This window comes from Zootoca vivipara, chromosome 6 (genome assembly GCF_963506605.1).
Source record: "Zootoca vivipara chromosome 6, rZooViv1.1, whole genome shotgun sequence".
NCBI classification, from domain to species: Eukaryota; Metazoa; Chordata; class Lepidosauria; order Squamata; family Lacertidae; genus Zootoca; species Zootoca vivipara.
In genome coordinates this window covers 63,696,821-63,724,757 of record NC_083281.1, presented here as the reverse complement: position 1 = coordinate 63,724,757, position 27,937 = coordinate 63,696,821, and the positions used below count along the sequence as shown (strand labels likewise).

Below are 27,937 nucleotides of genomic sequence, written 5' to 3'. Positions count from 1 at the left end.
TTGATGGGAGCTTCCCACATAAAAAGCATAAAACATTTCATTTTACAATATACATTCGTTTTCATTTTATGAAAAAATAATTAAAAAAACTGATAGAAATATTGATATACACAGAGGTACCCTTATTGAACCTTTTGCTATAAAAAGGCATTACAAATTAAGCAAAAGGAGAGGGGGGAAGCAACCAAGTAAATGCTAACTATAAAGCTCTTCTCAGTAAGGCAAACTTGAAAAGACTATATATGGTGTAAGATACTTGCGCAATATTTGGGGAAAGGTTCCTGCTTTAATAGAATGAAGTGCATGATTGAGAAAAGATCATAGGAGCCAGGATCCAAAGAGTGACACAATTAGGTGTGCACATCTAATGGGCTTTTTTTACTTCTCTTCACCTCTGTCAATCCATGACCATTTCTGAAACTACAGAGAGCTTCAAGGCAGGTGAACATTAGCATTTTTATCTAATGTTCATTCAACTTAGTTTAGACACATTGAAATTAATATACAGGACTAACATAGGTCTATCAGTCTCAATGGATTTACTCTGAGCAGAACTTACTGTAGTAGGAGGATGGAATTCATGAGTATGGATGTTTGCTAATGCTGAGCCAAAACGAGTTGGGAATTCTTTTTGTGAATATGTGTGTGTGTGTGTGTTGCTATGTGTGTACTGCTATACCTCTTTGCAAGTCAAGGGACAATGGCTGCCAACCAGCATGAAGAAGAAGAAAAATACAGAATACTGTACTGCAAGTTGCAGAAGGTGACCCTCTCCGTCTCACCCTGAGATGACAACTTTCACAGTGAAAAGTTACCCTTATGAAAATTTGATGTGAAACTCATTCCTGCTATTCAAAGTAAAGTGAGTCAAAAATCCCACTGGGCCTGGCTAAAACAACCCTTTGGATCCCGGCTATCAGGTACATTATACAGATATATGGAAGCAGATCATTTATAATTTTGAAGGCTGATCCACAGCTACATAAAAGACTGGCAGCAGGTGAGCCCCAACAACAGCCAGGCTCACCTCACCAGCATTACACACTCTTATTGGGTACGAGATCAAGATCTGTGAAGATGATTTGAGACAACACAAAAGCAAAACACTCTGCTATGGTTTTCAAGTGCTGTTTCTGATACTCCTTCAATGAATTAAACATTGAGTCCCAAAGGGGAAGCTGTTGCCTTGGTGTAGACTCATGCTAACTTCAATTTGTGATCACAGAGTCATAAAGTTACTGGTCTTCTGCCTGCTGAAACACTCATAATTAAATTATTGCCAAGAATCCATCTTAAAGATGGAAAACAAAACAGAGCAGGTGGGTCTTGGAGGGTGTTCCCTGTCAAAAGTGCCTCTGCTTCTTCCATTCAAATGAGTATCGGTCCAACACTGGGATTTGCACATGGCTTTGGAAAGACCCAGACTGAGCATATTTGGGTCTTCTCTACCATAAGCTTCTGTTCCATGTCTTCAGCAGTGTAGCTGGTCTCCCTCCCTCCCCAGTGTTGCTAGAGGGAGACACAATGTTGGCACTTGGCCATGTGGACGAGGTTTGTTTAATATTAAACTGGGTGACTTGTTATTCTTAGGTTGCCTATTTCTATCCAGTTCCAAATTGCCCTTCATGCACAGCACTAATATAACAACAGTGTACAGTGGTACCTCGACTTACGAAGACGATCCAATCTGCGGCTGTCTTCGTAAGTCGAGGTTTACGGATGTTGAAGTGTGTGGTCAGTGCATGCGCGAAGTGCAATTTCACGCTTCTGCGCATGTGCCGACCGCGCGTGCCAGGCATGCACAGCGAAAATACTTCCAGGGGTTGTCGCCTTCGGAAGTTGAAACCTTCGGAAGTCGAAGCGTTCAGATGTCGAGGTATGACTGTATTTAAAAAATCATGTAAAAGGTTTGATGGTTCCTCAGATCTAAAGCATTAACTCTCAAGGGGATGTTAGATGAAAAGAGAGGACAATGAAAGCAATGTATAGAGAAGTGAAGAATGAAGATTTGTATTGTCTGGGTTACTTTACTTCATAAATCATCTACACTCAAAGTGTTTGCGGTACATTAATTGCACAACAGTCTGATTTGGTGTGGGTGTCATGCTAATGCTAAACAGCATATCATGATGTTAAGGCACACTGGGGTCAGATGGACTTCTTGCTATTGGACTTCTTGAAATGAAATCAATATGCTGGGCAGATGTGTAGAAGGGTATGCAGTGGAGCCAAAATGCTCACAGAGCTCCACATAAGGGCAACATTTCCCCCTCCTCTGTGGCAAATGACTTCTGAAAGCCTGGCTTCACTTATTATGGGTGGCGGTGGAGAAAACCTACTTGAAATGAGGCTGGAGAGGTGGGGGAGAAGGAAGTTTCTGAGGTAGAATGCTGATAGTTAAGATCTGTTGGTGGTAGCAAGGAGGAGAAAGAGGGAGAAAGCGGGAGTCAGGAAGAGGTTGTAGGCAGAAAGGCTTGAGAGAGTCTCTATCGGTTGGAACTTCAAAGCTACTGGACTTTCCCTAGGCATTGTCCTTCTATTCCTCCTTCTCCCCAAGCTACGCTTACCCTGCTCCATATCTCCCTTGGCTGGAATGTGTCCCTGATGTGAGCATGCCTTTTGCTTTCCTGGATGGAGAACTGTGTGTTGTGAGGCTGCCTTTCTGAAAAGTATATACATGTAGCTTGACTGCAGCCTACTGTGCCAATTGCATTGCTCCACTCACTCTTTCCTCAGGTTGCTACCTGCCCCTGGGATGTGGTTCCTGGAAGGTTGTCCATGAAAGAATGTAGTTCTTGGGCTGAAAAAGGTTGATAAGCATCTTGTTTAGAAATTTGGCTGGGGGCGGTATGGTGGACCATTACACCATGTGAACCCCCAAACAAAAGCCTAAATTGGTAGAGCCCATGCACAGCTTTACTTTCTCAGTGAGAACTAGGCCAATGATTTGTCCAAATGACCTTGGGATTGCCACATTCATCAAATCCGACATTCTAGCCACCAGGTTTTGGGAGGCTCCTATACGACATACACTAAAACCCCTAAAAGCTATTGAATTTATCCATTCTTAAATACTGGGGCTTCAGATCATCACCCCTCCAAAAAAATTACCAGCCAAATTTTGTCTTTCTAGCTTCTGCGGAAGATCATTAGAATTTAGATAGATCATGGTATATCAGCAAGGAGCACTTATATGTTTCAGTTATAAAGGACTGGCAAGATGGTTTGTGGAATAGGTCAACCCATTCAGAGGAGCCACCATATTCACATCTGACATGCAGCCAGCTGGTGATGTCTTTTATTTTATGTGTGCGTGAGCATAATGAATTTGGGATATATATATGCACAAAGTATAAACAAAGCATAGCAAGAGTATTTGACTACTTCTCTCCCTCTCCCCCCCCCTCTCCGGTCTTCCACTTTCACTTGTGTAGAAAACACAGGAACTACTAGGGAATGATTTTGCCCAGTGAGACACACACACACACGGGGAGAGAGAGAGAGAGAGAGAGAGAGAGAGAGAGAGAGAGAGAGATTCTCTGCCGTTTGGCCCCAAGAGCTTGGAACCTAATTCCAACTCTGGCCACTTTCCATGAACAGCAGATATGTGCAACTAAGACAACCACCTTTGTTGAGAAAAGCATCGCACCAGAAATGACAAGGGGGTGTTCCAAAGTTCTATCTAAGCAAGTCACCCACTTGACTGAACATGAGAGGGGGGGAGACATCTTGATGCTAAGGGCCATTTGACAATGGGACTGGGGTCTATGATTTCACAATCAAATGTAGATTTGCAGATGGACATACCTGTTTCAAAGACTAGGATTTTATCTAGTCAGACCAATGCCAGACGTACTTTAAAGGGAGAAGGCCGTGGCTCAGGGGCAGAGCACCTGCTTTGCATTCAAAGGTATCAGGTTTAATCCATGGACTCTCCAGGTAGGGTTCGGAATATTTCCTATCTGAAACCCTAGAGAGCTGCTGCCAGTTAGTGTAGATAATACTGAGCTAGATGGATCAATGATCTGACTTGGTATAAGGCACCTTCCTATTTTCTCCCTTTGAAACAAGCATTTGAAATATGTTGTTGATCTTTCTGCCCCCTGATAAGACACCCTTTAGCTGAACACTGATTTTTATCTCCCCCCCCCCCAATTTTTGCTTCAGTCATTAGCAAAGATGACTCCTTTGGTCAGGATCAAGATCAGCACACTGAGAACTTATGCGTTAATCCCCACCCACCCTGTAAACCTTAAACAAAAACCAATGAATGGTCTGGGAAGTTCATTTGACAAACTGAATGATTGTGTGATAGGGTGTGAATGGTGAATCTTCGCCCAAAGAAAGCTGGAGATACTCTTCGGAGTGTGCCAGCCTGCCAGGACCAAGCATGATTGAGAGCTTTGTCACTGACTTCACAGGTATTCCCAATTTATCTTTATAATGGCCTGGCTTTCCTTTTCTTAATAATCATATAGATACCCAATGCTGGAACTGCAAGGGGAAGAAGAAGAAGAAAAGATTTGTCTGAATACAATGGTGATATTGTTAATTGGATTGAGGATCTCACAATCTATACATTTTGTACTGTAGGGACAAGCATGCTAAATTCTAGCAAAAACAATAATGAAGACCTCCCTCCCCAGCACACTTCACGAGGCTAAAACCTGAAGAAAAGGCTAGTGAGCAAAAAATATAAAATCAGTAAGTACAGCCCCTGAACTTCAAATTTCTTTGGGTTTGGAAAGCTTCTCAGCAAAAAGGTCCAAACTGCTCTTTGCAAGAATGACATGGATCCCACTATGTCAGGATGTCCAAATGTTGTGGGACACCTACTCCCATCAGTCCCAGGAAGCATGGCCTATGGTAGGGATGATGGGAGTTGTAGTCTGCCAACAGCTGGAAGGGACCACATTGGTTACCCTGCTCTAAATAAACCCAAGGGGCTTTCTTTCTAATAAAACTCTTATACAATGGCTCAGGATCAAAATACCTGTTTGGCGCATAGCTGTCAACTTCCGGATTGGAAAATAAGGGATCAGCAGCCTCACCCAGCGGCGCGGCACCGGAAATTGGTTCTGGGCATGTCCAGACATGTGCAGAAGTGACTTCCGGTGCCGGCTCTGCCCATGTCCGGGGCACCGGAAATCGGTTCTGCACATGTTCAGACATGCGCAGAAGTGACTTCTGGTGACGGGCTGCCTGTGTCCGCATGTCTGGGCACTAGATCGCTTCTGTGCATGTCCAGACATTCGCAGAAGCGATTTCCAGTGCCCAGACATGGGCAGAGCGGCACCGGAATGGGCAAGCACAGAGGTGATTTCCAGCAGCACTCGGCAAGTGAGTGAGCAGCCAGCCGCCGAGCGAGGCGTTTTACCAGGCGGTGGCTGGCTGATTGCTCGCTTGGGGGGGGGCGAGTGAAGCCTCCCTGGCCAGCAGGGAGGGAGAGGAGCTGCTTCCTTTGAAATCCGGGAAAATTACGGGATATCTAATGATCCGGAATAGCAGCGGGAAACAGATTGAAATAAGGGAGTTTCCTGCAAAAAACGGGAGGGTTGACAGCTATGGTTTGGCGTGTGCATATATATACTTAAACCTATCTGTCTATCCGTACACATATACACGTTTGTGATTCATATATTCCTGTTTGATGTACATTATTACCCTGTACATCTTTTCAAGGAATGGAGATTTACAAATGAATAAATGTCAGAGAAGAATACAAACCTTATACTGCCTCACATTCCCTTCTGTTACAAGATGGTGTTCATTCTCAGGTGTGATGCAATATGCTAGTCTCTACAGAGGAGCACAGGCAGAGGAGAAAAGGGAAATTATACTTGCACATTGATGACGGAAGAAAGCTTTTGACTTCTATTTTTATTTTTAGTAATAAAAACACTCTTTAGTCAGTGCAGGAGTAAACACATCGCAAGTTACACAGACATCTTTGGCTGCATGTGAGGATCCTGTGACATCACAGGACCTTAAACAAAAGGCAGGAATGGGACACAGAAAGCTTAGTGGCAAATAACATAACCTGCTTTGAACCTGCTTTGCAATAGAAGATGCTGGGAAGTGAAAAGCAAGAGAGTGAAAATTGTGCGTTTGTGCTTTCTTACTGAAAGGCTGAAGCACATCTAAAGTGAACATGACAACACTGAGAAGGCTTTCCAATGGCAGTGACAGGAAAATTAATATGATCACAAAACTTAATTCTGCACAGTTTAGGGATGGTAATTGAGCACAGTGCAATTGCAATACAGAATAATGGGAGACATTTTTTTTTCACCATAGAAACCAAGGCTCTCTTTTTGAAAGTATAGATAAACCAAATATGATAAATCTTGGGTTCTGTATCCTTATACCAGTGCTGGTTAACCTGTGTCGCCCCCCCCTCATGTTGTTGGACTGCAACCCTCATCAGACTTCGCCAGCATGGTCAGGTCAGGGCGATGGGAGTTGTAGTCCAACAATGTCAGGAGAGCCACAGGTTAGGAACATAGAAAGCTGTTTTATACAGAGTCAGACAGTTGGTCCATCTAGCTCAGAATTGTCTACACTGACTGCCAGTGGCTCTGCAGAGTTTCAGATAGGGCTTCCCTCCATCCTTACCTGAAGATGCTGGGGATTGAACCTGGAGGCTTCTGCATGCAAGGCAGATGCTCTACCACTGAATTAGAACCCTTTGCCATCACTGGTCTACAGAGAGAGTTTTGAAATAACAGCTGGGATTTAAATTTGGAAAAGGAGTGTCACTGTCACTGCCTCTGTCCTAGCCTTAACCTCTGTCTTGACCTCTTTTTCTCAAGCCACATTCCCATTATTTTGCAACTGATTTGCCTCCATTAACAACTTAAATGTGAAAAAAAAAACTGCAGAGAAGGGTTTCTCCCATTTATTTTCACATCTGGTGTGTGGAAGAATTTCCTGTAACTCATTTTCTGTAATAGAATTTATTTTCACATCCAAGGCAAGGAAGTGTATCTTAAAAGCTTCCCCATTATATTTCGCTTCTATACATTATTATCATGTTTTATTCACTGATATACCACTTAATGCCAAAACAGGCACTCAGGGATGCACTTGGGGGTTAATTGTTCTCCCCAAGACTGGTTGTTTTTTTCTGATTGAAATCACATCCCTCCCAATCTGAAGCTTCGATTAGTCCCGACACATTTCAAATCAGAAATGGCATAAAAGAAATGCTCAACCAATTCCACTCCTTAATCTAATCTCTGCAGATGTTTTGAAGTTCAGAACAAGTTGCTAGCAGAGCCAACAGGGTGCCCTCTAGACTACAACTCACATCATCCTTGCCTATTGCTACACTGACTGGGGATGATGGGAAATGGAGTCCAACAGCACCTGCATGGCACCAAATTGGCTATCATCATGCTAGAAAAGGAGATGGTGGATCTCATGCCTAGTTTGTCCTTCAATAGGTCAGGTCCTGGGGTGTTTTAGCTTCTAAACTTCCAGAAAAGGAAGTAGAAAAAGAGTCCTAAATCCCTTCTTATAATGGCAAATGACTTAAAAGCTGCTTCCAAAAGGTCACCTATCTGCAAAAGTGTTTGTGGAATTAAAGAAAGCAAACTCTTAGCTTAATACTGGCGATTTTCATTTCACAAAGAACATTTCCATGACATTTCACTGCTTGGCCACTCACTTCTTTAAAGGTCCCTCGCGCCTTCAGTAATTTATAGAGGGCATACACAGGCACAAGGATCATTGAAGACAATGCTATCCCCCATCCGACAGAGTTGGCCCAGGGTGGGAAGACGTACTCATCGTAGGTCAGAGGTTTAAAAGTGACAATGCTGGCTATTACCACAAACTGTGGGGAGAAAGAGGAGAAAGTTATGATCAATTTCCTTTGAACCATATGTTTATTCCGAGATGAAACAAAGGAGACTCTTCAGGTGTCTCCTCAGAACAACAACAACAACAACCACCACCACCACAACAACAACAAAACAACAACATGTTGTAAGGGCGGCTTACAACAATTAAATAACAATGTTAAAAACATTTTAGAACAATTTACAATCACAGAAATAAGGTGGGTCCTAAGATATTTATCTCTCAAATATTAAAGCCAGGATAAAGTGGTGTATCTTTAGTATATGATGAAAGCTGTGTAATGAAGGTGCCAGACACACCTCTGTGGGGAGGGAGTCCCACAACTTAGCGTAAGGTTACCAGATTTTTTTCAATAAAGCCGGGGACACGTAAAATAAATAAATAAATAAATAAATGATTTATTTATTTATTTTGAAAAGAGAAAAAAAAAGTCAACACCACAGATCAAAGTTTGCTTTAAAACTGAGCTTTGGTTAATTTAAAAACAACCCCCCCCCCCCGCCGCCATGCAATGTATTAAATCCAGCATTTCTTCACCTTACATGTATTGGGAGCTCAAAAAGATGTGCCGCATATATAAATAGGCAGCAGTTTTAGTCCTGCGTGAGACCTACCCAGCTTGGCCTGGTCTCCCTCCACCTTCACGAGCGAGCGCCGGATGAGGTGCTGAGACAAAAACCAAAAGCAAACAGGCGGCAGCTCACCTGGCAGCGGGCTAAGGCCACCAGGCCAACGGCTTTACCGATTGCTGCCACCGCGGCCACTCCTTGCGGGCCCTCCATTGCTCAAGGCAGCTGCCTCTTCTTCCACCGTGGAAACCCAGCCCCCCTCACCTGGCCCTTTCCACCACCAGCCAGGCCATTCCGCCCTTGATTGCCGCTCCCCCCACCCTGGCCACCCTGCCCTCTCGGCCTTTCTCTGGCAAGCCTGCGGGGTGTTGAGTGGGAGGCTTTTCAATGAAGCCTGGCTCCAGGCTTCTGAGACTGCTGCTGCCGCTGCCACATTTCCCAGGGACATTTAATGAAATCTGGGGACATTCTGGGGACATAATTTGCCCGGGGACAAATTTGCAAATCCAGGGACTGTCCCTGGGAAACGGGGACGCCTGGTAGCCCTAACTTAGGGGCTTCCACAGAGAATGACCTCTTCCAGGTGCCACCAGCAACCATGCTTCTGAGGGCAATGGAAGAACCAAAAGGGCATTCTCTGCCATTCTCAATACCCAGGAGGGTCTGCAGGGAAGGAGGTCGTCTTTATGGTTACCTCCATCCTCTGGATCCTTCCCCAAATTTGGATTCCCAGATCTTATTGGATTAAAACTCCCACCCTCACTTTGCCATTGGCCCTGCTGGGTGGGGAGGATGAGAGTTGTCACCCATCAAGATCTGTGGACACAAAATTAGCAAAGGCTGCTGTAGAACTCTGAGGGTTATTTTTGTAATTTGAAGATGACTGTAAAATAACCATACAATATTTATCTGCAATTGTATTAGTGACCACACAATAATTCTCGGCACTTACGTTAGTCACCAAACGGCTTATCAAACTTCCTATAAATGCTTCCACTTGAAAAGTAATATGATAGAATCACCTTAGAGAACTGGCTTTACAATTGACTCACTGCTGGGCTTTACCCCATCTACAGAGGAACAGCATATACACATGCTCGATTTTAAGGCCAGGAAAGTGAAATATGTAAGGAAAGACCAGTGACAACCCAGTGAAGGGGGGGAGTGGGACAAAGTGGCTGGAAAGGGAGAGTGGACAAAGTGGTGTACAGTGGTACCTCGGGTTAAGAACTTAATTCATTCCGGAGGTCCGTTCTTAACCTGAAACTGTTCTTAACCTGAGGTACCACTTTAGCTAATGGGGCCTCCCACTGCTGCCGTGCCACCACCATATGATTTCTGTTCTCATCCTGAAGCAAAGTTCTTAACCCGAGGTACTATTTCTGGGTTTGTGGAGTCTGTAACCTGAAGCGCCTGTAACCTGAAGCATCTGTAACCTGAGGTACCACTGTACAGATCTTTATTTTATATATTTAATACTGCACATCCATGTACCACCTCCCCCCCATCCCCAGCACTCAAGGTGGTATACTGTAAATGGTTCCCTTCCCCATTTTATCCTCACAACCACTCTGTGCGGTTAGGCTGAGAGGAGGCAGTGACTGGCCCATGGGGACCCAGTGAACTTCATGACTGAGAGGAGATTTGAACCCTGGTCCCCAAGCTGTTAGTCTGACACGCTAACCACTACACCATATTGATGTGCAAAGGTCAAACCCATTGACTTGCCCCGAACAGTCTTCTACCTGAGAAGGAGGAGCTTTGAATGTCCCCTGGCTCCCTGGCCTAGGCACACCAATTTTGAAGTGGGAGCCCACTTGTCTGTATCACAATCCAAAAACTCAGTGTCTTCTCTCATCCCCAAACGCCAATTGCTTCTGCTGTCTAACCTCACCATGCGCTTGTCGATGGTGGCATTCTCAGCTATCAAACTTAACAGCATGAGTGCAAATGACAATCTTGGAAAGGGGACAAGACCCGGCCCACCTCATTGTTTAATATTGAGTGTCAAGTTAAATCTTGTCGCAGAAGAAAAGCCCGAAAGGGTTTTGATTTGCCTATAATGTTAGCTATTAGGCTTGTCACTCAAACATCAAGTTAAAGGCATTAGATGTCGGAGAAAAGGCTTCAGCGTGAGTTTATAGTCTTTGCTTGTAGCATGCCATCTTTGGAACAGAAAACAAGCAAGCAAACAAAAACACCACTGCCATAACCCGGTAAAAGCTGGATGCTGAACAACAGAATCATAAAGCTGGAAGGTATCCTCACCTAGCCCAACCCACTGCAAAGCAGGAATCACAGCTAAAGAATCCCTGACAGATGGCCATTCCACCTCTGTTTAAAAACCTCCAGTGAAGGCCAATCCACCACTTTCTGAGGTGGTCCATTCCACTGTTGAACATCAGTGTCTTCCTAATGTTTAGCTGGAATCTTCTTTCCTGTCATCTGAACCCATTGGTTCAGGTCCTTGTCATGATTCTGCTCCATATTGATCCAGAGCAGACTCCAACGTATACCGTGTTTCCCACATTTTAAGACACCGTCTTATATTGATTTTACTCGGGGGGTGTCTTTTTTATTATTATTACTGTAAGTACCCCTCCTTACCGAGGCCAGCATTGCTGCTGCTGGGTCCCACTGGCTCAGGGTGCACAGCACGGAGGACGCCTCTGGCCAAAAGTTTAAAGAGGGTGTGTCGGGAAGTTCCATTTGGGGGGGGGGAGTTGGAGGGAGGGAGACGCCGCTGACCGGGCTCGTTGCCTCTTTTTTCTTTTCACGTTGTTTTTTCCTGTAAAATGCCCACAAACCGGCTAAGCAGGAAAGAAAGGGGAGAGGACTCACACGTTTTCTCTCCCTGCCGACACCTTTTCACTCTTTCTCTCCCCCCCCCACACCACCCTGTGAAGCTTCCTCGATCTGGTGCTGGGCGCCGACCCGGCAGGCCGCTTCCTTGATCCAGCGGCCTGCCGGGTCGGTGCTGATCAGTGCTGCGCGGAGCACCGGATCGAAGAGCTGGTCTGCAGAGTCAGCGCCCAGCAACGGCGTGCTGGATTGAGGAGGCGATGCTCCGTGCGGCGCTGCTGGGCACTGACTCTGCAGACCGGCTCCTCGATCCGGTGCTCTGCGCAGCGCTGCTGGGTGCCGACCCGGCAGGCCGCTTCCTTGATCTGGCAGCCTGCCGGGTCGGCGCTGATTAGCGCTGCACAGAGCACTGGATCGAGGAGCCGGTCTGCAGAGTCAGCGCCCAGCAACGCTGTGCTGGATTGAGGAGGCAATGCTCCGTGCGGCGCTGCTGGGCACTGACTCTGCAGACCAGCTGGTAATGGGGCATTAACCAATGCCTAACCGCCAACCTTACAAGTTGTGACGATTTGCTATGCAGTAGGCAAAAACCAAATGGCAGCAGCCAATCAGTCAGATGGCAAAATTCCTACCGGGCCCCTGTCCCAAGGCAGGTGACCCCATGACAGGCACAGCAATGTCAATTTGCAAAATACCCTTAAAAAAGGAGGTGGAGATCTGAAGCGCTTGGCAAAAGTGAAACCAATATAGGCACACAGTGGGTTTTTATAGGCTAGGGGTCGACCCTTACTCCAACCTGCAACAAGCTTTTCTACCCAGCAACAGCACCAAAATGCCCAGTCATCCTGTGGCCATCTTGCCTAATCTGCCTAGCAACCCAGGGTCATCCTGATTCCCCTCCCGCAACGCGTGCTTTCCATGATTGGAGAACCCGTCCATAAGAAATCCAGTTGCAGCAGACTTAACTTAAACTTACAATAAGACTAAAACCTTAACACTACATACAGACCACCACACCAGAAGGAAAGAGAGACAGAAAGTGAAACCTAGGTTCCTTCTGGCCTATTATTATAGTCAGCATGACCTTGACAGAAAGAGATAAGAGAACCAGTTTGAACCAGCTGTTCAGCTTCTCTGAAGGAATAACCCAAACATCAGCAACCTTCTGTTTGTTTCCAGACAGGATAGAAGCTTGCCTGTTATCTAGAAACTTCCAGCTTGCTCCAGCTTGTCTCACACAGAGAAGCTTCCAGAACCTTCTTGAATTAATTAGAATGGGAAAGATCTCTACACTTTAAACCAATACTTCCTGTACCAATAAATGCAAACCTGACAGTCCTACCCTCTGGAGCAGCAGAAAACAAGCTTGTTCCATCTTTCATGTGACAGCCCTTCAGATATTTGAAGATGGTTCTCATATTACCTCTCAGGCTTCTCTTCTCCAGCCTAAACATGCCCAACTCCATCTTTACACTAAAGCAAGAGATTTGCCTCCAGGAAGCTACTATGGACTAGAAATGGACAAATCTCTCAATTTCAGTTTCCCTCATTTTTCCAGTCTCCCTTCCCCCACCCCTTTTCTACATCAGGTTGCAATTCTCCCACCACCAGCATTTGAAAGCACATTTATCCTTAATATAAATATTTACTACATTCGCACTCACTTTACTTGACATCTGGAATAATAAAAAATTAAAGAAGTTTTGGGTTGATCTGCTCTTTTTTTTGCTTCCAATTAAAAAGAAAAAAGAAACCATCTGCTGCTCATCACTGCAATTAGATAGTATGTGTGTTTTCATCTTCTTCAAATCTTATGAGACCAAAGAGCCCAGAAAGGTGGGATGCATCTGTTATTTATTTATATTTCATTCGAAAAAGATGCACTTAATGGTCTTACAGAGTCCCGATTAGAAGTAGTGGAGTGGGGGATCTTCAGATTTTGAGTGGGAAATTAAAAAGGGAAATGTTAACAAAAGTGGGTTGTGAGTGTTCCAAGCAGAAACATTTCCCATGTGTTAGAAATTTAAATGATACCAAACGGCTTATTGTTTTTTCCCCTTTAAAAATTAATAAACAAATACCTCATTTTCAGATTCTATTTCCCACCACCAGCAGCTGAAGATTGAAAATAAAACAACAAAACCAGACCCACAAACAAAACTGTGAAACAACAGTCCAGTTACAGATCACTCTTTCCCATTAATCTTCATGTTCCTGCACCTACGGAACAATCTATTCCTTGCACAAAACCCATTAACACGTGCTGTTCTGAAGCCCCATTCCTTTCAGTAGAACTGTGCAGAGCAATTTCAAGTTGAATGTGTCCAAGGTCAAAGGAGATTCAAACGCAGAAGAAGGTTTTTGATATTGCAGATGGCTGGCGGGGGCAGGCAACTGACAGCATGTGACCCCCCCTCCCCGCTAAAACATCTGCACTGTGTGTCTGATGCTACCAGGGAAGGTTCAGAGCTCTTGCATTATAATACAAAGCCCTAAACAGATTGGGTCCAGGATGCCTGAAGGACTGCCTGAGCCCTTGTATCCCAGCCTTATCACTGAGATCATCCAGAGGAGCACAGTTAGCTTTCTCCAATATTTCAGAGCCCTGACTAGCTTCAATGAGAAGTTGGACTTTTAGTATCACTGGTCCCGTGCTTTGGAATACTCTTGCAGCAGAGATGCAGCAGGCATCTTGCTTTTGACTTCCAGGAATCTTTGGAACACTATTTTTTCATGCCAATTGGCCTTTGCAGCTGCTTAAACTTTATTGATTAGCCAGTTATTAGCTGTGATTCCTGTATTGCAGAGGGTTGCTCTAGACCAGGCATCCCCAAACTGCGGCCCTCCAGATGTTTTGGCCTACAACTCCCATAATCCCTAGCTAACAGGACCAGTGGTCAGGGATGATGGGAATTGTAGTCCAAAACACATCTGGAGGGCCAAGGTTTGGGGATGCCTGCTCTAGATGACTCTTGGTGTTCTATAATTCTCTATAATTCTCTATAATTCTATGATTAATATTAATGCTTATTTTTATTTTTTTCAATGGTGTTTTACGTTCCATTGTACTTTTATATATTGTTACACATTATCTTTATTTATTTTGAATAAATAATATAAACAACTATGCAGGTCTCCGTATTGGATTGGGAACTGTGATAGAAATATTGGGATGTAGCCATGCCAATCTTCTACTAAGAGTAGACCCATTGAAATTAATGGACCTAAGTCTGTGTTCTGTGACAGACTTAGGTGCACATCTGCATCACATGTCTTGATGTGAGACTTTTAACACACAATTTGAATTGGGGCCATCTCTTCTCATTCATCTTATGCCAAACCTCTTATTTGGGTTGCTACCATAATTGCACCAAACTTCTTAGCCTTATTCAGGTATGATATTCATGACTGAAAGGTTGAGAAGGGACACACACACACACACACACACACACACACACACACACACACTTTTACTGCCCTCCACAAGTTAGAGGCCAATAATCTGCTGAGGGAAGCCTCCTTGTGTTATGCAGAAAACTTACTGTATTTTTCTGTCTATAAGACACCCCCATGTATAAGACACCCCCTATTTTGGGGGACTCTGATTTAAGAAAATGGGGAGAGAGGGCCCCGTGCATAAGACACCCCCTAATTTTTGACATTTTTTAAAGGGAAAAAACCTAGTCTTATACATGGAAAATATGGTATTTTCTAGGGTACTACACCACACAGGAAGTATGTATGAACAGAACAGGCTCCCCATTTTATATGATCACCTTCCAGTTCATGGAAGGCAGTGAGGCTGAGCTAGCATGCTCATCCCCACTCTACCTGATTGTAGGTTTCTTATACATGAACATGTCTGGGACAGGACCCACATCTTTGATCTATACCAGAAGAGGCAGGGGAGCAAACCATGTCACAGGAGTAGTCAATGTGGTTCCCTTCATATGTTGCTGCTGAACTATAGCTTCTGTCACCATTGGTCATGTCAGATAATGCTGATGGGAGCTGAAGCCCAACATCACATGGAAAGGCACCATGTTGGCTATGCCTGCCATAGATTCACATGCTCTATCATTCCTATTAAAACATCTGAAAGGCTTACCAATAAAAAAGCAGGGCTCACGAATTTCCAACAAAGTCTCCAGTAGAGGCCTGGTTTGAAGCCCATCATTTGCTGGATGTCTTCACTGAATCTGTCCACACCTGAAGGTTGACCACAAATATAAGACAGAAGCAGACAGCGCATGGATACATTTGACAACAACAGCCACTGCAATGCTTGATGTTTACCCTACTTGCTTGTCATCCCACTTAAAGCTGATAAGCTGTTTGAATGTGACTCTTGTTCTGTGGGATCATCAAAAGGATGGTGCCTTATGAAATTATGGCCAAACGACTGCCATCTTGAAGTCACTGATTCCAATGAGATTTAAGCAACTTTTGCTGTAGTTCCTGTGTGTGCTTATTTGGGAGTAAGTCCCAGGAACTCAGGGGGGACTAAGCTCTGGTAAGGTTTCATACATTTGGAATGCTGTCAAGTAGCAAATCACAGCAAAGGTTTGTCCTCTCTAAAACCCTAATTCAGCTCAATTGTTGTAAGCAAAGTCCCTTAATTCTACAAAACTTTCCCCAACATCTGTTAGTATGAGGTATTTTTTTTTTAAAAAAAAGCACCATTATTTGCAATATTAATTAGCAAAGCTAGTTAGGGTTGTGCTGAAATGGGCACATTTTTCTATTTTGCAATGGCAAAAAATTCACTTCTTTTTATGATTTTCTAGAAGTTCTCCAAAAAAAACGAAAGGCTTCGTGCAGCAACATCTGCAATGCAGCACCATAACAGCACCAAGTTCATAATGTTAGAATTGTAGAGTTGGAAGGGACCCCCCAGGGTCATCTAGTCCAACCTCTAAAGTTGTCCATAGTTATCTGGGTTCTCCCATGTGTCTGTTTTTCAGGAAGAAGCCAACCCAGGAAAATGGAACTAAAGCAGGGAAGAGGGAAAATAATGCCAGAGAACCAGAAGGAAACATGTGCACATTTTGCCCCTCCCTAAAATCCCTTTGTTGCCCAAAATGACAGTCAAACATATAAGAATATCCACTCAATTTGCAAACACCACAGTTCTTATTTGTAATCATTCTTTGTAAAAACTCTAATATGCAGTCATTCCTTCCCCACATCAACTGACACAGGTATAGCTTAAGCTGCCATCAAAACATTTCAGAAAAACTTCCTTTGGCTGGTGCTAAAATGTCAAGTGTGCCTTTCAGCTAAACAGAGTTTTCTGTGGGTCAGTAAGGCAACTGGGCATTGAAGGAAGGGGATGGCTGGTGTGTGTGTGTGTGTGTGAGAGAGAGAGAGAGAGAGAGAGAGAGAGAGAGAGAGAGAGAGAGAGAGAGAGAGAGAGATCAACTCCAAAGATAGTAGGTGGGCAGAGACGTGGCAGATTTAACCAATGATCAATTTTAACATTCCCTGCAGCCATAATAAATTATGTTTTACAGAGCAACGTGTCAACAACAAAAAAACACCTGTTAGCTGCCTGAAACAGTTGACTTGAAAGTCTCCCCTCATACTGATCCACAGGGAGGAACCAGCCTTCTAAATTCTATAGCTGATCATCCATCTGTATACATTGACAGGTAGTAACTGTCCAGAGTTTTAGGCAGCAGACCTACCTGAAAATTGAACTCTGCAGGCATAGAAAATGCTCTACCACTGAGTCATGACCCTGGTCTAATGTAGGGAGCTGCCTTCTACCTAGCCAGACCACTGGTCTATTCTACTAGACATCTTTTAAACTCCATTGTGCACAGGAACATAGGAAGGTGCCTTATACACAAAGTCAGAGAGCTGGTCCATTTAGATCAGCGTATTGTCTATATCAGGCATCCCCAAACTGCGGCCCTCCAGATGTTTTGGCCTACAACTCCCATGATCCCTAGCTAACAGGACCAGTGGTCAGGGATGATGGGAATTGTAGTCCAAAACATCTGGAGGGCCGAAGTTTGGGGATGCCTGGCCTATATGATAAGGAGTGGCCTTTCAGGATTTCAGGCAAGGGTCTCTCCCAGCGCTATCTGGAGATACCAGGGCTTGAACCCAAGACCTTTAGAATACAAAATGTGTGCTCTACCACTGAGCCATGTGCGGCAGTAAATTTGAATAGGAGCATAGGAAGTTGCCTTATACTGAGTCAAACCATCGGTCCATCTAGCTCAGCACTGTTTACACTGGCAGGCAGCAGCTCTCCCAGGTTTCAGGCAGGAGGTTTTCCCAGTCTGACCTGGATACACCAGGAATTGAACCTGGGGCCCTTTGTGTGTAGAACTTCCAAAGGGAAGGGGATATGAGCAAGAGAAGGAAGAATGGTAGTAATTAGGAAAGAAATGGTTCTAAGAAATGAACAGAGTCTGGCTAATTGCAGAGAGTCAATGACATGAACCGCAACCAAAAGGAAGCTATTCTAAAAGGCCAGTAAATCCGAGTTCAGGAGGAGTAATTAACTTCTGAGTGCAAAGAAGAAAGGGATGTTGTTAATGTCATATTCTTTGAGCAGCAAACTCCAACAGATATGCCATAACCTCAATCACATCCCAGCATTTACACTTATGCAGGGAGAGTGGAGGCCCATTTATAACAAGCAGAAGGCAAAGGATGAATTTCACACAACAAACATTGACCTTGTTTCAACTTTGAGAGGACTGAAGCTATGTTGTCCGTTATACTGAAGAGTAGACGGCTGCATCAAAGGGGAAAGAATCTGGAGAATTAACAAGTGAGTCAAAGAGATGAAGAAGAAATGCAATCTCTATGGAAGGTGTTGATTAATGCTGAGCTTTTTATAGGGACAGTTTGAAATGACATGGTGCATGAAGAATTACTTCCATGAACCTGGTGACCAAGCCTTTTAATGCAGATGGGGAAAGGGGTGAGGGAGCAGGCAACAACCTGCATCATCTTGTTTGGATGATCATGTCCTCATTGTGCTTTTGGATTTGCCAAAGCACTTAGGAGGTCTTTGGCAGAAGAACTGAAAGATGAGAATGTTTGTGACCAAGCAGAGGCGTTTGATGAGGGAAAAGAATGGTAAGAACAAAGGGAGAAAAGTTCATAAGAAAACCATTTAAGAAGACACCTGGCTATGACCAGAAAAAAAAGGAAGGGTGGTGGTGTGGGGGTGGACTTTATTCCGTGCTGGCAATAATGTGGAGTGTTCTCAGTTCCGGACCTCTTCTTTCAACAGAATGGGAGATAATTTTGAGGAGAGCAATGAAGAGAAAAACTTTAGCAAAAAGGGTCTCTTGGCTCAGACTAGGCTAGGGAGCACCTCCACTGATGCAAACCCTTTTAAACAGGGAAAGGGAAGAGGCAATCCTCCAGATATTGTTGGATCTTTGCTCCCATGCAGTGCAGGAGGTTGGACAAGATGATCCTCGGGCTCCCTTCAGACTCTATGACTCTATAACTTTCTATCTCTCACCATTGGCCATGCTAGCTGGCACTGAAGGGAATTGTCATGGGACAACATGTCGATGGTACTAGGTCCCCCACTCTTAAGAAAGGAAGAGGGACCCAGTCTTAGGCACATTACACTTAAAGCACTATGATGCCACTTTAACAGCCATGGCTTCCTCCAAATATTCCTGGGGGCTGTAGTTTGTTAAGGGTGCTGAGAGTTGTCAGGAGAGCCCTACTCTGCTTGCTGCTTGCTACAATCCCCAGAGTTTCTTGGGAAGAGGGACTGACTGTGGTTTAACTATCCAACCCTCTCTCCAGGGAACACTGTCCTAGCAGAGATTGAGCTGCCCTGCAATCACATGCATTTATGGGAGCAGTGTAATTGAGGGCATAATTAACCCCGTGCTCCCAGCCTTCAAGGTAGTCGGTCAGAAGCTTCCTCACTCTTTCCTCTTGGCAGGCACACGTGTGATTAAAAAGCCATTTTCCCCCAGGTTGCCCTGCTGTGTTTTGTAAACTCTCTAAAGAGCTGTTATAATAAATACAGCTTCAGCAAGCTTTTCCAGCCCAGGTTATCTAAGCGCATTCATTTTCATTTGCAGGAGAAGAAGGAGAGACATCTGGCTTGCTGGCAGTGTTATGATCGTCTGCACAGTGGGAAAGGGGAAAAAATTAATCTCTCTGTGTCTCCTTTACTCCACTGGTCTGTGTTCATGTCCTTTGGCTATTTGACATACAGAAAGCATCAGAGGGCAAAGCTCTGTTCTCTGATGTTGAATTGCAACTAATCTCAAAAAGCTGAGCTGAGTGTGTAAATAAAGGGAGTCTTTGACCTGCTGTTTTGGTCTCTGTCTGATAGACAGCAGATGAAGACGTCAAAGAAAAAAGAAACACCTTTGTTTGGACTGCACTATTGCATAAGGCTGATGGGAGGCTCACAATATTATATTGATTTGCACATAACATAAAATGCATATGAAAAAACAGCCTATTGAAAACTAGATGTCAAGGAGAAAGGCCTTTCATGTGCATATTCTAGTATATGGGAATGAAGACATTTGTTCAATAGGCAATCACACTGATCCCATGAGTTGCAGCCTGATGTCATACACTCCAGAGCTAGGGATGGAGGAGAAATTCAATTCAGCTTGCATTTAATAGTGAACCTCCTTAATATGCACTTTTCAAAACTGTATGAGAACTGAAATACAACTGACTCTCGAAATTTGCACTTGTTAGAATTTTGCAATTTAGTTTTCCAATCAAACAGTGTTTACCAAAATGCATATATCAGAGGTGAAATGTGCATAAATATCAGCAACTGAAAATAACATACAGAAACACATTATGTTAGGGAAAACAGCTGGCAAAATATGCACATTAGTCAAAACTGCACACAAAAAGTGTGATTATCAGGATAAATCTTCACTAAGTTTCTGACGAATTTTCATGAGATGTGTTTTTAATTAGGATGTAGATCCCCCCCCCAATCTCTTGTAATACTGGAACCTGAGCCATTCAATGAAGCTGAATGGTGGGAGATTCAGGACAGGCAAAAGGAGGGACTTCTTCACCCAGCACATACCTGCTGAGGTTCATCTGCAGGAGAAGCTTTGGGCTTCTCATAGGAATTTGGTTGGCCCCAGTGGAAAAAGAATGCTGGTCTAGATAGCCCCTTTGCCTCTTCTTCTTTGATTCTTGTTCATCCACATTCCCTTTCTCTAAACTACTATGATGTTACTGCAGCAATTACTTTGGGGGAAAATTCTGCAGTTTACTCTGACTGGTTGCAAAATTGGAACAATCCTCCCCCACCGCTGGCTCACCATAAAACCAGGAGACGCCAATGGCTTCTATTAAAACAGCAAACAAGATGGACGTCCCAGCAGCAAATGTGTCCAACAGAGTCAGTACATAGATTCCACCCTAAGTAACAAGAAGAAAGCATCCAATAAAACAAGCAGCCCAGGAATACTTGAACACTCAAAGCTCTGATCTGATTGGATGGGATCTAATTTGCTTGACAACCCATGCAACCAATCTGTTTCAGCACTAGGAGAGTCTGATTTAATACAGACCAGTTTTTTTTCTAACCTGGTGTCTGTGATGGACAGACCATTGGGTCATCATCCTGGAGGCTGTTGGCCAATCATGCAGAGTAAATGTAGATAGCCATTCCAGGAAGATACAGATTTAACAGAAACAGTTCTGTCATGGAGAATCACCTTGAGCTCAGGGAGTGTGGGAGAGGGGGATATAAATGCAATAAATACATTTCTAATTTTTAATTCTGTAATTTGAACCTCTCACTGGAGCATAAGACAACAGGATTTTCTCTGTCATCTATGCATGGGGTCGGCAGCAGTTTCTTGTCATTGTGCCAAATCGTTATTTCCCGACGTGAAATTTGATGGAAGGATTGGCAGCTATCCATTTGGTAGTCACTTGAGTTGTTGCCCAAGAATAGGCACAGACTTCCGAAAGGAACACTTACATTTGTTATGCAAAAGAGAGCAATGAGGAAGGTGCCAAAGGAGACCCCAAATGTGAAAAGTTTTCTATGTTTTTTTAGGATGTGGAAATCATCTGCTAAGCCGGTGATGACAGCTTCCATGCCACCCATCTAAAAAGAAAAAGAAAAAATAAAGAAAATTGCAGGTTAGCCAAAATGCTTTATCATTTAACCTTCTCCCATTTTTTTTTTAAAAAAACTGTGGTATAAATTAATTACTCCAATGCAAGCCCTACATGGAGTAGACCAAGAAGTAAATGGGCATGAGTAACTTAGGATCATTTATTTCAGTGAGTCTACTCTGAGTAAGATTCCCAGAGTTCTTTGTGAAAAGGAATTGGCTCTAAACCATTCTGAAATTCTAGCTTTGGCAGGGGAATGGGGGTTGCGTAACAACTCTTGACACCCTTAAGAAACTACAGCTAAGAAACTGTGAATCAGTGTAGACAATACTGGAATAGATAGGTTAATGATCTGACTCAGTATAAGGCAGCTTCCCGTGATCCAAGATCCACCAAATCTGGCTTTTGTCTCTAACTCTGGAGCCACCTTGAGAGTCAAATTGGGCAAGGGAAACACATCAGTGGAGCAAAATGGGAGATGACTATTTTCTGCTGTTTGCCACAAACATCTGGTCACCAAAGATATCTTGTATCCAGACATGAGAGGTCCCATATGACATCTAATGACAATGGACAGACCAATCCTTCATGAATTTAACTAATCCTCGCTAAGAAAACCTATTAAGTGTATGACCAAATGCCACATCCTGCGTGATTGAATTTCACAAGTCAATTATCTGTTGTGCAAGTTTTTCCTTTTTTTCCTTTTTTTGGGGGGAGGGGGTCTGTCTTGAACCTATTACCAATTAGTTTCATTGTGATCCAAGAGCTAGTAAAATGAGATGGAACAACAGCAACCACTCTCTATAGCCAACATCTCCTCATAGGAATGATTTAGGACATGTAAACAAAAGTACTTCTCCATGCAGCACATATAATAATAATAATAATAATAATAATGATAATAATAATTTATTTATTTATACATAATTAAACTATGGCGCTCCCTCCCATTGGGGAGGGACACTGTGATAACGACCAACTTGAATGCCTTTAAAACAGGGTTGGACGAATTCATGAAGGAGAAGGCTAGCCCCAATGGCTATGCTCTACTTCAGGCATAGGCAAACTTGGCCCTCCATATGTTTTGGGACTACAACTCCCATGATCCCTAGCTAACAGGACCAGTGGTCAGGGATGATGGGAATTGTAGTCCCAAAACACCTGGAGGGCTGAGTTTGCCTATGCCTGCTCTACTTCTACAGTCTAATGCGGCAATGCTTCTGAGTACTAGTTGCTGGAAACCTCATGAGGGGAGCACAGGTGCCAACTATAGGGGTCCTTGGGGGCCTGGACACCCAACACAACTTCCAGATTCTACCTGAAATACATTGGCTCTCTTGCTTCCTCTTGCTAAATGACTGTTGTCTTTCAAGAGCTTTTATTCCTCTTGGAGGCGATGGAACGGCAATAGCCCCCCGTGAGCATCACGGTCAGTCAGTCACCATACGGTAGTTTGAAGGCACTGTTTGTTTTTCCCAGAAGTGACCTCACTCTTGATTTAAATTTAGAAATCTTGATGCCACTCCAGCATCAAGAACAAGAAGGACTGAGTGCAGTTAGAGTGCTCTGAATGTATGGGGCAAGTCTGAAGTTTCAGCAAGCCACTTAATCCCAGTTAAAGAAAGTAAAGACTGACACTTATGAACGTTCCTCCTTGCCACTGGTTCCCCTTCTCTAAATCTCTCTTAATATGCTAACAAACGCTGAGGGACCTGATTGTGAAATTACATTTAGGCCACTGAAATCCATGATGAAATGACTGAGATTCATTTAGCTGTTATTGTTCAAGCACCAGCCATAAACACAGGCTGAATCCAGATAGAAATGAAATCCTGGTAAAACTTTACTGAGGCAGCTAAACAAAGTGCATAATTTGAGAAAGGAACATAGGGGTTTTGACTTTCTTATTTCAGGCCTTGTACATAGCAGAGAGACATTCAACCAACCCTACAGAGGAAAGCTCCCCCAGAACTACGTAATCAACCAGAGAGTGTGCTAACTTAGCAAACTTCATGCTGCTTCTGCTTGCTGGCTAAGCAACATCTCCTCCACCACCATCCTCTTGGTTGGTCTGGTTTACTGATAACAAAATTAACCCTTAAGTTAAAAACTGAACGGTCTCTACTGTGGGACCTCTTACATTAATGGAGCAGCAGCATGGGAGTGACATTCATATATGTGTGTGAATAAAGAAAGTTGCAAATGAAAAATAACATATACTTACAGAACTGTCAATACCCAGTGAAAGCAACATTATGAAAAACACCACTGCCCAAAAAGTTGATCCCTTAAGGGTTGAAATAGCTTCTGGATAAATGATGAAAACTAATCCAGCTCCTGAGGAAGAAGGAAAGAAAAATAGTTTCTTAATTGCACAACTTTAAGGCAAGATTTTATATTTTTATTTAATATTGGTTGGTTATGCCTTGGTTAGAGAGCCTTCTTTAATATCGTCTCTAATTCAGTTGATTCCCTTCCTCCCCCCACCCAACCCTTGGCTGAAACGTTATATATGATGCATTGTAATGCTTGTAATATGTCAGCAGGTGTCACTATAGTGCTGCTTGCACAGCTTGCAACATAATGTATGTGGCCTAATCCCTAATCCAAGAAAGAGAGGAGGAGACGTGAGGTGGCAGTGTGGGAAATGTGGTGTTAACACAGTAATGGATCTAATCTGGTATTGCTGGTAGTGCATTAAAAAACACAGGAGCTGCTAGTTGAAGCCAATGGCCCATCTAGTCCAGCATCTGGTTCTCAATGTGGCCACCCAAATGCCTGTGGGAAACCCGCAAGCAAAACCCAAGCACAAGTAGCATTATCCCATCCTGTGGTTTCCAGAAACTATTATTCAGTAACATTACTGCCTCCAACCATGGAGGTAGAGCATAGCCATTATGGCTAGCAGCCATTGATAGCCTTCTCTTCCATGTATAATCCTAATTCTGAAGCCATTCAAGTTGGTGGCCATCACTACCTTCTGTAGGAGTGAGTTCCATAGATTAACCATGCACTGTGTGAAGAAGGGTTTTCTTTGGTAGAATCTACACACATATAAAAAATGTGCATAGGTTTATGTGGTTTGAAACGAGGAAAGCGTTCAGTTTGGAGTGTGTGGATGTATTCTTACCTTCGGTGGCTACATCTTGAATTTTGACTTTGTATACGTGTGCCATGTAGCCCAGTATAGAAAAAATGGCAAATCCAGAGATGAAGCTAGTGACACAGTTGATCGTACTGGTCATCAGGGCATCCCTAGGAGAAATCAGGAGATGACGAAAAGGCAGCAAGGAGATCCCAGTGCCAAACCCAGTTAAGAACCTCATGCAATTCCATTTTAGTAGAGCTAAACCACAAAATTGAAGTATACAACCTGACTACTATTTTTTAATGCCACCACCCAGCATCCATTTACACCCAGATCATCAAATTCTGCTGACCAAAGCATCTGTTTTGAGGTGACATCTTGTGGTAACTTGCAATTTTGAGTGGACTGGTGTCAGTGTGTAAGTGTCAGAAACAGAGGGCTCAGCTAGAGTCAATGGGCCCTGTCCGAGTGAAAAGAAATCTCAAGAGATCTCCACACTACTTTGGCATAGTGGTTAAAGTGTTAAGATGATGAGCCAGGTGACATGCGTTCAAATTCCTACTCAGCCTCAAAAATCAATCGGTAGTGCTGTACTGAAAATGTCTTTATCAAAGGGGAAAGGAAACTTTAGTGAAAAGCTCATGGGTAGAGTGCTTTCCTCACTTTCAAGGAGGCCACTGGAGATATAAATATCCATTGGAGAGAGAGAGATATATGCACATACATACATACATACATACATACATACATACATACATACAGTGGTACCTCGACTTACAAACGACTCGGCAACCAAATTTTTCGACTTATGAATGGGGCAAATGGCTGCGTGCTTACGATTTTTTCGACATCCGAACGGAAACCGTGGCAGTTTTAGATAGGGTTTTGTTGACTTACGAATTTTTAGATGGGGTTGCTTCGACTTACGAATTTTTCCGTTTCCAATGCATTCCTATGGGAAATCGCGTTTCCAATGGCTCTTTTCGACTTACGAATTTTTCGACTTACGAAGGTGCCTTCGGAACGGATTAAATTCATAAATTGAGGCACCACTGTGTGTATTAATCTTTGCAGAATTTAATGCAATAGTGACTTTCGCCTCAAGCAGTTCTCATCCAGGGTGGGGTGGTGGCATCCACACTCTGTTTTAGATGTTTCATGGCAAATTTACTCAGATTACAGGATAAAAGCAATTATGCAGGAAACAGTTCTCTCTCTCTCTCTCTCTCTCTCTCTCTCTCTCTCTCTCTCTCTCTCTCATTTTAAAGGCATGCTTCGTAGTGATTGGTTGATGGTAATCTAATTGTGGGGGGAAAAAGGGCAGATGGTTGTCATTTCGATAACTGCATGCGATTGCAGGTGTTGCTTCTGCTGCAAGATGATGCCCATTCATTGTTACAGTGGAATATCTTACTTGGAAATCTAAAGCCCAGTTCAAATCTGAAACAAACAAAATAGAAGACTGCCAAAGCCACTATTTGCTTCATTGCGGCATTGTGAATTTTGCAAAACATGAAGAGTCTGATGGATCAGGCCAATGGCCCATCTAATCAAGCATCCTGTGCTCAGAGTCACCAAGCAGATGCCTGTGGGGAACCTGCAAGCAGGACCCAAGGACCCTCTCCTGTCCTGTGGTTTCCAGCAACTGCTATTCAGAAGCATAAAGGTAAAGGGACCCTTAACCATTAGGTCCAGTCGTAACCGACTCTTGCGGCGCTCATCTCGCATTACTGGCCGAGGGAGCTTCCAGGTTATGTGGCTTCCAGGTCATGTGGTACAGCTTCCAGGTCATGTGGCCAGCATGACAAAGCCGCTTCTGGCGAACCAGAGCAGCGCACGGAAACGCCGTTTACCTTCCCGCCGGAGCAGTACCTATTTATCTACTTGCACTTTGACATGCTTTCAAACTGCTAGGCTGGCAGGAGCTGGGGCCGAACAACAGGAGCTCACCCCGTCGCAGGGATTCGAACTGCCGACCTTCTGATCAGCAAGCCTTAGGTTCAGTGGTTTAACCCACAGCGCCACCCGCGTCCCATTCAGAAGCATAACTGCCTCCAATTGTGCGTAGCCATTGTGGCTTAGCAGAGACAAGTACCTTTACTTCAGTGGAACAGACACAGTGGTCCAAATCTCTTGCACTGACAACAGTTTGGAGGATGCATGAAAATATGGATGCTTTGATGGAGGGAGGGAACTACACATAGCCACCCTGGGGCAGTTATCCATCCTAAATAACCTAAATAACCGTCAACCATCTACTGAAGGTTTGGGAAACCTATGGCCCTCCAGATGTTTTTTGCCTCAGGGATGATGGGAATTTTGGTCCAGCAACTGCCACATATGCATGTGGAGTTTCTAGGAGCATCACCTGAGGTCCTTCACCTGAGGTACCACTGCCATCAGAGATTAGGCTAGTGGTGAATGGGGAGAAAGCCCCAGAGGTGGAATGTTTTTTTTCCACCAGAGGCTCACCTGCTTCCAAATTTAATTAATTTGCCCAGGCAGGTGCATTATGTGACCTATGAGAGCAACAAAATAATCAAACAAACAAAAATATGTTTTCCTCATCTATTTAAACAAATAAAATTGATTACAGGGACATGAGTAGGTTTACAGCATTGTGCCTCACCTGTAGCAGTTGTTGTCAAATCTATTGTAGCTGGCAAAGGCAATTAAGACCCCAAACCCAGCCCCTAAGGAGTAAAATATTTGGGTGGCTGCATCAATCCATACCTGCATAAGGAGAAGAGAGGAAGGTTATTTGTGGATTATAGCAAAACTGAACAAAACAACAACAACAACAACAACAACAACAACAACAACAACAACAACAACTGTATTTTCATGAAATAGGGGAAAGCTCTGCTGAAATCCAGAAAGCATAGGTGAGCAAGAATTTGAGGCCAGGTGCCCTACTTTAGTATTTCAAGGACAGGGGACAGGCACATCTATAGCATGAAGCAGAGGAGGAAAACTGGGCTCCTGAGGGCAGACTGATAGGCAAATCTGTCAGTCTCAGTTCTTCTCCATTTCTCATTTTTCCAGTGTTTACTTCACTTCCAAATCACTTTGCTGATTACTATGATTTTTTTTAAAAAAGAATCCTCATGAAAATTCATTGACATTTGAGTGCAAATTTCTTCTAATATGCATATGCTTGTATGCATTTGCCCAAATTACAGACTGGGTGATTTTTGCATGTCATTTTCACTAACAAATGCATTTTTGTGAACACTTTGCCCCCAACATATGCATTTTGTACGCATTACTTGGCTGGACAACTGCATTACAAAATTCGGAGAAGCTCGTATTTAAAAAAGTGGCTGTGTTCAGGTTTGTATATATTGCATTGGAAAGTGCAGATTAGGTAGCCCCTGGTCTCCAAAGCCACCCTTAAGGTTTAGACATGTTTGAGTGGGGGAGAAGATGGTTCTTAATGTATCTTTGTACTAGGAGAGACTATGCCCTCCAGGCAATTTGGATGAAAACTCCCCTGTGCTGGCTAGGG

General features: G+C 43.7%; 1 protein-coding gene across 1 annotated transcript in view; it reads right to left on the bottom strand.

The window, feature by feature from the left end:
* Positions 1-1,139: 1,139 nt before the first annotated feature.
* Positions 1,140-27,937, bottom strand: part of SLC6A2 (solute carrier family 6 member 2) — a 58,093-nt gene continuing 31,295 nt past the window's right edge. The window contains exons 6-14 of the mRNA XM_035118407.2: positions 27,059-27,162; positions 24,472-24,596; positions 23,566-23,678; positions 21,199-21,327; positions 20,531-20,630; positions 15,343-15,443; positions 7,670-7,837; positions 5,728-5,799; positions 1,140-4,494 (exon numbers count right to left, since the gene is read on the bottom strand). Coding sequence (XP_034974298.1) covers positions 4,471-4,494; positions 5,728-5,799; positions 7,670-7,837; positions 15,343-15,443; positions 20,531-20,630; positions 21,199-21,327; positions 23,566-23,678; positions 24,472-24,596; positions 27,059-27,162 — 936 coding nt within the window. The 3' untranslated portion in view covers positions 1,140-4,470. The remainder of the gene's footprint in view (positions 4,495-5,727; positions 5,800-7,669; positions 7,838-15,342; positions 15,444-20,530; positions 20,631-21,198; positions 21,328-23,565; positions 23,679-24,471; positions 24,597-27,058; positions 27,163-27,937) is intronic.